The 11960-nt window shown below is 41.8% G+C and overlaps 1 protein-coding gene across 1 annotated transcript; it reads left to right on the top strand.

Moving 5' to 3' along the window:
• The first annotated feature begins 102 nt into the window (after positions 1–102).
• MMAB (methylmalonic aciduria (cobalamin deficiency) cblB type) lies at positions 103–11960 on the top strand. Its single transcript, XM_018560555.1, has 9 exons — positions 103–286; positions 2827–2888; positions 2972–3065; positions 5140–5197; positions 6688–6760; positions 8495–8592; positions 10005–10069; positions 10394–10453; positions 11803–11960. Exons 1-9 carry the CDS (start codon positions 198–200, stop codon positions 11888–11890), a joined length of 687 nt encoding a protein of 228 aa, XP_018416057.1. The 5' UTR covers positions 103–197; the 3' UTR covers positions 11891–11960.

Raw genomic sequence — 11960 nt, 5'->3', positions numbered from 1 at the left:
CCGTACTTCCCTACTTTCCTCCAATCAGCAGAGACCTCTCCTTCTCTGTTTTTCCAATCAGAGAAGGCTTCCACCGGACAGGCAGCGTCGCACTGGAAAGTGGCCAGTGAGTGCAAGTTGTGTGACATAGCCAGAGCAAGAGGACCAATCAGCTGCAGCCTACAGCATGAGGCGAGCGGTGGGCGGGCTTAGTAGTCATGGCCGCGATACGGTTGTTGTTATGGCGAGCGGTGCGCGGATTGGCACAGAGCAGGCATCTGTGTAGTGACAGTGCGGCTGGGGGCAGGTGAGAGGGTCGACTGTGTTACTGTATACAACACACCACTGTGCTAGAGAGGGTGACATGGGCAGGGAGTCTCATTGAATAGCCACTGAAATGCTGCTTTTCCAGCATGGCCAAGCTCCACCATAGGAGTAGGCAACCTTGGCACTCCAGGTGTTTTGGAACTACAACTTCCATGAGGCATTGCAAGACTGACAGCCACAGGCATGCATCCCAGAGGCATTATGGGATTTGTAGTTTTACCATAGCTGCATTGGCAAGGTTGCCTAACCTTTGCTATACCACAACATTTCATTTTCCATGTTATTAAACACCAGGCTCAATTCACTAAGCTTTACACAAGGGTGTTGTTCCACACTTACATACATACAGAAGACACACAGGTGAATGGTCTAAAGCAGCCATTCTCAGCCAGGGTTCTATGGAACTCTAGGGTTCCCTGGGGGCTGATGATGCCTGGATAGTTCAAGGTCCAATGCCAGCAGCATGACACAAATCTTTTTGGCTGTCTGTAAGGGTGCCATTCTGAGCGCCACATTAAGGGGAGCATTATTCCCACTAACCACCAATGTAAGAGGCATTCTTCCCACAGACCTCTGTTCAATCTATTTTAGCAGGGTTTCTTGTGGCCTGGAAAAGGGTTCCTCTTCCCCCAGGCTGCCCGGGCCCCTTACATGAGTATCGGCCGTACCCCCCTGATGGCTGCCCTGCCTCTGGGTATGACAATTATTGGTGGTCAGTGGCACTTGCGTTGGATGCTGTATGCATCGTGACCCTCCTAACAGTGATGACTTGGACTATACAAGCACCATTGGGAAGAAGATCACTCTACCTGATAATGCCTATGTTAAACTACCCTGTATGCAGGGCCTTCTCGCTGCAGAGGCCGGTTTATGCGAAAGCAGCGGAATGTTGGGAGCTGCTTGACTAGCTGGCTCAAATGATACCTAGCCTTGTAAACAGGAATGAATCAGTTCACAGTTTACAAATATTAGACTGATCTGCACAGAATTATACAGTTTAGGAATCCAGGCAATCGTGTTTCATAAATTGTATGGTTATTTGTGGGGATGCACCGATATATCGGCCGAAAATGGCACTTTTAGCAAAATGCCGAAAGTGCCATTTTCTGGCCGAAATAGCGGTGCATCCATTCTTTCTCTTCTCCCCGATGGGCGCTGCTCCCCTTTCACAGATCGGCAGAGCGATGTGGGCAGATACAGCTTGCAGTGCTGTCACAGGAGGCGGAGGTCAGCCTCCTGTGACAGCGTGTCAGGAAGGAGAGCGGGTACAAACACTCAGTGATCGCTGAGTGTTTCTTAGATAATTGAGGACAGAGTATGTGTACTATATCCTCAAGTATGAATGAATGGGAGTGATCTACATACACTCCTGTTCATTCATAGCTGTAGTTATAGTAAACATACTCTGTCCTCATTTTATCAATGAACAGGAACACTCAGTATAGAGAATTCCTGTTCATGTATAACAGGGGATACAGAAAAAAAGATTGGGGATTCTGTGTCCTCAATCTCTTTTTCTATTTTAAAAGGGAAATATCAGGGATCTGTATAGACCCCTAATATTTCCCCGAAGCCCCTAAAAGTAAAGTAAAAAATAAAAATATTTAATAAAAATGAATAAATAAAAAGCTTATAATAAATAAAAATAAAATATTTTTAAAAAATTGATAAAGTTAGAATAAAAGAAATTTTTAGTTTCGGCCTGACATTTTTTTTCATTTCGGTGCACCTCTATTTATTTGCAGATTGGACAAGTCTGCGTGAATACACATTTGGTTTTCTCATTAGCATCTCCAACTTCTTCAGGGTTAATGAAGTCTACAGTGCTGTAGATGAAACACATTGCTGGTTCAACATCCTGCCTCCTCCAGCACTTTGTGCTCGCTCTTAAGGCTGGCTATACACTGCTCTATTTTTCTTGTTTAACGCGCAGGAAAAATAGAGCAGATTCCTCCATCAACACTACCAGCGTGTTGATGGAGGAATCCCGCTGTTTGCATTGTATTTTGACAGCGGCCAGTGAGTGCTGTCAGAATACTTGGTAGCTCATTGGCTGCCAGCTCTGATCGTGCAAAGATTTTCTGTACTGGTGCAGAGAACAGCGCTGACATCATCACCTCAGCACCACTCTCTACACCAGTAAGGACTGATGAGCCCGGAGAAAATATAGGTATTAAAGGCAAGAATGCATAAAATAGAACCAGTGGGGACATCATGGCTGGAGATGGGCTTTGATTAGAAGTGAAAAACCTTCCAAGGCTCATGCACACCTAACTGGATGTAAACACTGCAGCATCCTTATTAAAACACTGGGATCGCACCAGGCAGTTGTATTGAAGACATGCCCTCCCATTCAGGAATCATTTTGAGAAAGAACACGAGAATATTTTCAGAAAAGAGAATGAGTATGAATCTGCAAAACCTGGCTAAAGACCGTGCCATGTATATAGTTTACCTAGTGAAGACTGTTTTCCTAAACAATAGCAGATTCACGTGTATTTCAATTCTTTTCTGCCACAGCTCCCAAACAGAACCTACAGCAAAGAGGTTCCCAAGAATTTACACAAAAACTGGAGATAAAGGTATTGCCATCAGTGACATGAACTAGAATAGTTTCTCTTTAAATAAAAGCACGGATACTATAATATACTGTACACCTCTGTAGGCTTTTCCAGCACGTACACAGGAGAAAGGAGACCTAAGGATGACTTGGTGTTTGAAGCACTAGGAGCTACTGATGAACTGAGCTCAGCTATTGGGTAAGTTGTGATAACTTTTAATATTCTGAGTGCTGTCATCTTTTCTTCCTTCATATACATATATTTAAATATAAAAGAAATATAGGGACTGCCATTGCTTACTTTATTCTAAAAATGCTAGAGGCTTGGTTGTTGTGCTGTGCCATTGGCTTCAATACTTTAAGACACTGACCTGGAACAATTTCTGCAGATCTGGAAAGTCACAGAAAAGCCAGAGTTAGTTGTATGTGTCCCACTTCTGGGTCAGTCAGGAAAGTAGCATTTTCAGGACCGTAAGTAATGTTAGATCTGCATATCTGAAATTGACGACATTTTTGGATTGATATGATATGTGATTATTGTAAATACATTCTGTATTAAGAAAGTTTACTGCACTTAATAGTGTTTTGAGAGACAAGACTTTGCAGTTCTTTTTGGTTTGGCACACTGTAACCTATGTAGCCATCCTAGTTGGTTACTCATCACCCATAATAGTTATACACTCCATATCTTGTATTAGGACCAAAAAGCCTGAAACAGCTGTATGAAAATGTGAGAAACTCCTGCAGCGTTTTAAGTAGGGATGCATCCATACTAGTATTGCTGCCGATACCAAGTATTTGGGCGAGAACTCGTACTTGCCCAAATGCTCCGATACCGGAACTTACGGTCAGAGGAAGTTTTCCTCTGACTGACAGTGCCATAGGGGAACATGGAGCCAGCTTCCCGGGCAATCAGGAAGCCGAGCGGCGAGTAATGACCTACCTCCCAGCTTCCTGATTGGCCAGGAAGCCGGCTCAATGCTGATTGCCTGGGAAGCCGGCTTGATGCTGATTGGCTGGGAAGTCGGGCAGTATGTCATTACTCGCCGCCCCGGCTTCCTGATTGCCCGGGAAGCTGGCTCCATGCAGGCGGAAGCACCGCTATCGGCGAGTACCGAAAGCAAAATATCGGTACTTGTAACATTTTTTAAAATATTTTATTTTTATTCATGTATTATTATTATTTTTTTTATTAAATATTTCGATTTTTTTACTTTACTGTCGGGGGCTCTGGGGAAATATTAGGTGTCTAAACATACTCCTGATATTTCCCTTTTAAATAGAAAAAGAGATTGAGAACACAGAGTCCTCAATCTCTTTTTCTGCAGCCCCTGTTATAAAGGAACAGGAAGCCTCTATACTGAGTGTTCCTGTTCATTCATAACTTGTGTTGATAGTATGTTTACCATGTTTACAATCATGAATGAACAGGAGGTGATGTAGAGCACTTCCTGTTCATTCATAATTGGGGACACAGTAAACATACTATGTCCTCAGTTATTTACAAGCGATCAGCTGATCGGTGACTGCTTGTAACCGCTCTCCATCCTGACTCACTGTCACAGTAGGCTAAGCCGGCGGTGTGGGAGGAAAGCTCGTTCTCTTTTGATAGCTGAGTCCTCCCCCACACCACTGGCTTTGCCTCGTGTGACAGCTCACAGCTGTCTCCGCCCCCACACCGCTGTCCATCCTTATCTGTAACAGGAGGCCGAGCAGGGGGTTGCGGGAGGAGAGCCCGGCCTCCAGTGACATCGTGGCTCACAGCTCTCTCCTCCCTACCCCGTTCGGCCGCCTGAACGTTTCTCTCCTGCCCGCTGGACGCTGCTCTTTGTCATAGGGGACACAGAGCAGCGCCCAGCAGGGAGGAGAGAAACTTGGGATGCACCGCAATTTGTACTGTAACATGGTACAATTTTCGGCCGATATGTTTCAGTTTGTTGCACACTAGCGGGTATAATTTTATTTTATTTTTTCCTCAGGCCATGAAAGACTAACATGTCTTGGTCTATTTGTATTGAAGTGATGACATGTAACCATAAGCTGACTAAGGAAATTCAGAAATACCTGTTGTCTGGCAAATTTAAAAGAAGAGGGTTTTATTTCCTATTGTATGCTTACATAATAGTAACATAGCACCCGTTTTATGATATGTATATTATGTTTGTAAGCTCACAAGAACCAAATACTTTAATCGTATTTCTCAATTGAGCTTTCAAGTGGCAGAGGTTGTGCTGCTATTGGTTCTCTTCTCATCAGTCTCATCTACTTTCCAGGCTGGCCAGAGAATTCTGTCTGGATGCTAATCTCCAGTTTGTGTCTGAACTTGAAAAGGTAATGACTTCTTATTGTACTTGCACTCTCATACAAAGGGCATTATTTTCAATTTTTCCATTGTAATCTTCAGCTGTATTTAAGGGTTATTAAGTTGATATTTTAACCACTTGCTGACCGGGGTGTTAAACCCCCTTCCTGCCCAGGCCATTTCTCAGTGTTCAGTGCTGCGGTACTTTGACTGACATTTATTCCGTCATGCAACTCCGTGCTGAAATGAATTTTATACCATTTTTTGGGGACAGATAGAGCTTTCTTTTGGTGGTATTTAATCACCACTGGGGGTTTTATTTTTTACTATATAACAAAAAAAGTACCCTAAATTTTGAAACAAAACCTGTTTCCCTATGAAATATTATAAAACATTTATTATCCCCCCACTTTTTTGGTAAAACACAAAAGACGGGGTCACGTCAGGTAAATAGACACCAAATTAGACATCAAGCCGTAAAATGGCGTGCGCCCGCGAAATCGCAGAAAACGAACGGCATCAGTTTAGTGTTATCAGTGATTGCTCTCACTCAGACGTTCGCGGAGATATGTAACATGTGCGGCGTACTGGGCGCATAGTCGTTTTCGCACATAGGCACATCTGACGCATGTTTGTGTGTGTGTGTGTATGTGGGGGCGGGCAGGGGGACTTTAAAAAAATTGCACAACCGCAGCTACTACTAATGATTGGGCATCTCTAGAGACGCCTGATCACTTGAATGTAAACAGCCATCACTGGCTGTTTACATTTCTAACAGTTTCCCCACTCGTGTGCGCTGTTAGCATCTCTCAATTAGCTGATTGAAGGAGCCAATCAGCTGCCAGTTCTGCTCTGGTATTCTGACAGCAGCCGGCTACAAAGGAAACAACGGGGGATTCCTCGATCAACGCTCGTAAGCGTTGAAGGAGGAAGCTGTTCTATTTTCTTCGTTCAGCTAAAGAAAATAGAAGCATGTATACCGGACTTAAGTACAAACATGTTTATGAATGTATAGAAAGAAACAGAGAGAGGGGCGCCTTTCCTAGTGCAGAATGTTTAATTCAATATCATCGAAATAGTACAGACAGGTACTCACAATAAGGGTGTGAAAACGAGCAGCAGGACAATGAAAACCGGAGCAGAGCAAGGGTCCATGTGAAGCATCCTGTATGAGGCTCACTGTGGTGTCAACAGTGTCATACAGGACGCTTCACATGGACCCTTGCTCTGCTCCGGTTTGCATTGTCCTGCTGCTCGTTTTCACACCCTTATTGTGAGTACCTGTTTGTACTATTTCGATGATATTGAATTAAACATTCTGCACTAGGAAAGGCGCCCCTCTCTCTTTCTAGATGTTCCAGTTCCCTTGACTGCTGTGGGGCTGCATCTTGCATATATGCTCAGCACTCCTCCTTGTTGTGAGGGACACGGATTGCCTTTGGCTCTTCTCAACAACAAAAACGTTTATGTTTATGAATGTGTGCAGCATAGGGTGATTGTATGAAAAATGTCCCCACAGATACAGTGTATGCTCCAGGATGTTGGCTCCAACATTGCAACGCCTCTGTCGTCTGCCAGAGAAAGCCACAAAGGTAATTTAGGCATGCCTCATCTTAGAAATTCACTTGTTACTTAGTGTTGTGTTATAGTTTTAAATATATTTGACTTAAAGTGTTAATTTTTATATTGTAATCAATTATTTCAAGCTTTACTTTAGTTTAGTAGTGATCTGTACTGTACGCTGAAAAAGCACAGAATAGGAAAGAGGAGCATTGTCTCTGTTCTTTTTTAATGGCCATGTCACATTAGTGATTCTGTAGCAGGCAGTGAGACTTCTTGTGACATTGCCCCTGTACAGATGTTGTTCCCTCGATAGCCAAAATGCTGTAGAATCTTCCTCGCTCCCTCACTGACCAAACCAGCCACTTGTTACACTTGACCTAACTCCCTGCTGGTTCATTCAGTGAAGGAGTGACAATATAGGAGCAGGTTTTTTTGTTGTTGTCCCATTACTGACAAGTTGCCAGGAGCAGGATCATTAAAGCGGCTCCAAACCCAAAAGCTAAAATGTGATATAATGCATCTACTAATGCTTAGGCTTTTTTTTTTTTCACAGTGTAATCTGGCCCGTAATTCTTATATTTTTCAACTTCCTCTAACAGACCAAGCCAATAAAACAAACCTTTAGAATGATGCATGTCTCAGACACTAAAGCCTTCATCAATGGAAGAACTAGGGTTCCCCGTCTACCTCCTTTACCTAACATTACATTGAGATGTGCTTTGAAGTTAGATCAATCTTTGAAGAAAAACTCCAGCAAATTGTGTAATGAATCTTGCAGTGGGGCTACTTCTGCACTGCAAGGGTTAAGTGCTTGTTTGTGTCTAGGTTAAAAAAAAAAACGTATACTCACCCAATGCACCAAGCCGGCTTCTTCCTAGACTGGTCCTTCCAACGTCTCTCCCCCTCCTCTGCAGCAATCTAAGGTCCTGTAAATCATCAACGTCTATACACACTGTATAGACATAAGGATGCTGAGAAAGATTCTAGTGCTGCAGGGAGGGGGAAGAGAGGCTGGAGGGAGCGCCCTGACAGCTGGTTGGCTCAGAGCTTCGGGTGAGTATTTCTTTGTTATTTTAGCACCTAGACACAAACATGCACTTAACCCTTGCAGTGTGGGGATAGCACCACTGCAAGAGTTAATAAAACATTCCTTCTTTAAAGACATTCGCCCTGGGAATCTCTGTGAATGTTCATTCTGTGCGACTGGACAAATGTTGATTGTATTATTGAGAAATACTCCATTCCTCCTTCTCCTCTGCTCCATCTAGTGGTCATAATACAATATTTTCCAAAGATTACATTCCACCTGAAAAGAAAATATACTAAGACTGTTCGTTTTCCTTCCATTCGCACACAACACATGTTCACAGAGTTTGCTGGAGATAAGTTATACAATCCATACCTTTATCCTGCAGATTTAAATGTGTTCTGTTGCTAAAGAAGTTGTGCAGTATAAAACAATTGTGAATTAGATAACTCACTCATTGAACCTGCGCTGACGTTTTTGGATTTGTATAATGTAATGTATAATGCAGTGTACTGTAAAAGCAATAGAGTAATCTGCATGTGGTATTCATTTTATAATATGTTTAGAGATAACTGTTATTTATCTATATGGCTCTACTAGTATTTATGTAGTTGATACTAATTTTATAATTTATATAGCAGCATGTTTTCTGTGTAATTTGTGTAAATTTCCTTATTGTTGTTATAATATAGCTTCATATCCATTTATTATTCATTTGTTGGTTTTTTTTCTACAGTCAGAACATCATTTAGTGCGGATCCAGCACAGGAACTTGAGCAGTGGATCGATAAATACTCAGCACAGCTTCCCCCATTGACGAACTTCATTGTACCTGTATGTTTGTAAAAAAAAAAAAAAAAAAAAAGTACATTACAGTACTAATTTATACAGACGTAGATAAAAGTTAAATCCTAAAGTAGACTCCTGCTGCTTGAGATCCCCATCCCTATAACCTTATTTTCTAAGGTAACAGGAGTTGAAATGTAATTCCTGACATTGAGCACTGTTTATTCAGATATAATGGTGGTTTGTGGTCGTCATTATATCTAAATATACAAATTATGGTTAAAATACACAGCCTGATTCTGCACCCACTTTAATGGCCCTGCAAAAGGACTGAACTTTGTAGCGTATCCTAGATATAGTAGAAAAAGATTATCGCAAACAGAGTTTCCAACCAGATGGAAAATATGTCTTGAAAATATTACCTTTGCTGTCTGACATGGTTCATGTGAAGCACTACAACATGATGAGGGCGTGTCTTCTCAGTCTCCACCCACAAATCCTCCCCTCTAGACTCTACATGGAGCTGGGATTTCTTCTGCTCTCCCACACTAATATATGATCTGTGATTTATCTCCTCCCAGCTTACCAAGGAGGGAGTGTGGGAAGAGGAGATTGAGCATGGAAGCTGTCACCTGCCTCATACTTTCTTCTGAGTGTCAGCTCACATGCTAAATCTGGTCACACAGTCACAGAGGAGACGGCTCCTACATTTGAAAGAAAGTTGTTTTTCTGTGTAGATTTGTTGTAAATGTCATTGATTGTTGTAAGTAGTTTTGATAATTCAGAGCATTGCAGAGGAGATTACAAGACACTGTCACAGTGTGTTTTGTGGGGAGGAAGCAGCTGTGTGCCGTGAGAGATGATTCCTCTCCGCCTCATGGGAGTTGTAGGCAAATAAAGATGGGCACGTGACCAGAATCAATGTGCACGGCTTCCTTCTAAGTGACAAGTGTGAGGGGAGAGAAGAGCAACGGGAGTGAGCACAGCAGACTTTCTAAAGGGATTCAAATTGTAAAACCTTATTTTAAAACATAAATAAATGTGGCTTTGGAGAATGTTCATTGTGTAGATGTGTATGAGGAGAAAAAAGCTCAGGGGTTTGTGTCGCTTTAAGCTGGCCATACACTGCTTTAGTTTTTCCGCTCAACCTGGGGCCTGAACGGAAAAAAAATAGCAGATTCCCCCATCAACGCCACAAGCGAGTTGATCGAGGAATCCCTGCCATTTCGTGTTAATGGCCACCTTTTATTTTATGTTGTTCTCTGCCACATATCTGTCAGCACAATAGACATGTCATTAATTAGGTGGAGGCGAGTGGGGTTTTCTCCCTGTTACAGAAGCATGGGTGTATTTAATATTTAAAGTAAGCACTGCCTCAATACTTTTTCAGTTTAGATTTTTTGAACACTCTGCATTGGGTATAAGGGTATTAACATTTCCCTTTCTTTTTTTTTTTCTAGTCAGGAGGTAAAGCTAGTGCATCTTTACATGTGGCCAGAGGTGTATGTCGAAGAGCTGAGAGAATGTAAGTTCCTTCCAAGTCTAAGAGAATACAGGGGAAGCCATTGGTGAACACCATTTAAAATTGCTAGTTGCCTTTCTGTCCCTGCCTTCAGTACTTTCTGACCCTGAACAAGTGTGCAGCAAGTCAGTCTATAGTTAGTTCAAATCTCCTGATTTGTGTACCAGAGTATTGCAGCCAGGCAACTAGCATTGTCAGAAGAAAAAGGTCAGCGATGGCAGCTCCCATGTGTCTCTCACTACAATTTAAATGCTTACAGTGATATAGCGAAAGTTAAAATGGTATTTTTTGCAAACATTTTTAAATCATCTTTTTTATTCATTTTAGAACATTCAAATTGTTGCAGAAAGGAGAAGCAGATCCAAACATTGGAAAATATTTAAACAGGTAAAACTCTAGGGCTCCCATCAGAGGGAGGTCACTGATGTGTGTATTAGCGAAACAAGCGCTGCTGGGTTATCATCCATACCAGTAATGGATTCCATGTGTTTAAGGCAACAAATGTTTTTTACAGTCTGTCTGTGGCTTCATAGCTTAGTATAGGGGAGATGTCAGGGACAAGTGCATGACACACCTGCCCTGTTACTTATGTATAAATTCTGGAGAAAGAAGTTCCTTACAGAACTGGTGAAGTTGCCCATCGTGTGCAGTCAGGTTCAGGAAAAGTTTTTTAAAAATCTAATTGGTCACCATAGGCAAGGTTTTTTTTTTTTTTATGAGACTTTTGACAGTCTACACAAGTTCTACCGAATGGAAAGCCAGGTGTATGTGTGTATTGTAGAATCCAGCCAAGAATAATAAGGAAATTAATTAACATGCATGCATGAACACACTTATTTATCAGGAGAGTGCTAAATACATACATTTTAGCTGGAGTCTCAGACAGACATCTTTTTGTGTCACCTAATATTTCAAAGCCCAATTCCAAAAGCCAAAACATTTTTTGTTGGGATAGAGTAGGGAAGGGTTAGAGCCTCTGTCTTTCCCCCTTTATCTATAAAAACAAAAGAATTGGACAGCATCGGGCTTTAATTTAGTTGAAGGCTGTTTTTATGTAAGGCTATAGGGCCAGAAAAGACTCAGTATGCACCATCATGTTTTCAGTGGTATGCTGATCTGTGAACTGGGATTCCTTTAGAAAATGTGTGATTTTATCTTAAGCTTTTAATACTTAAAATGTATGCCAAGCCAAAAATGTGTTTTCTAGTTTTGTATAGATCAGGGAAGTATTAGAACTCCTGTTGGAAATGTCCTATTTGAAGCTCTATTATAAAGATTTACCCTCACTTCCTGACAACAGTTTCACCAGACAGGAAGGGAAATATCTGTAACAGGGACACAGACAGTGGTGACAGACATCAGAATTTATAAAGAGGGAAGCTTTCTGGATTAAAACGTTGCAGGCGGTATTCCCCAGGGGTATCTCGGCATGATATTGTTGCTGCTGTGTTTCCTAGCTGATCATTAAGGTCTTAATGGAGAGGCCTTTTTCCTTTGTTTCATAATTTTGTTTTGTTCTATCAAGCTTGCATTTACCTTAATATATGCATGGAATTAGTCAGTTTTCATTGTGGTATTTTTTATTATGTTATGCTTGATTTTCTGTACCCCTCTGGCCAATAATCTGATGCTTCCATCCCACCCGACTGCCAGTTTCTTCTTTATTAAGTTGACCTGTTTATACCAGTTATCAGCAACACAATGTAGAGGTTAATGTGATGCATATTTACTTGCAGATTGAGTGATTACCTTTTCACATTGGCAAGATATGCAGCCAAAGCTGAAGGAAGACCTGAGACCATATATACACGTATGCAGCCATGAAAAGCCTCAGCATTGCTATGGTTTTGTTCTCCCTGGAACCCTTCTATGGTTTGCATACTTTTGGCAGAGA

This window comes from Nanorana parkeri, unplaced genomic scaffold (genome assembly GCF_000935625.1).
Source record: "Nanorana parkeri isolate BGI_ZX_2015 unplaced genomic scaffold, ASM93562v1 scaffold18, whole genome shotgun sequence".
Lineage (NCBI taxonomy): Eukaryota > Metazoa > Chordata > Amphibia > Anura > Dicroglossidae > Nanorana > Nanorana parkeri.
This window is presented reverse-complemented; position numbering and strand designations above follow the sequence as displayed.

Bases quoted from the DNA above. Each gene is read 5' to 3' on its own strand.
- MMAB (XM_018560555.1), top strand. From the start codon at position 198: ATGGCCGCGATACGGTTGTTGTTATGGCGAGCGGTGCGCGGATTGGCA. The intron at 3,066-5,139 runs GTAAGTTGTGAT...TCTACTTTCCAG, and splicing joins GAACTGAGCTCAGCTATTGG to GCTGGCCAGAGAATTCTGTC. The intron at 6,761-8,494 runs GTAATTTAGGCA...TTTTTTCTACAG, and splicing joins TGCCAGAGAAAGCCACAAAG to TCAGAACATCATTTAGTGCG.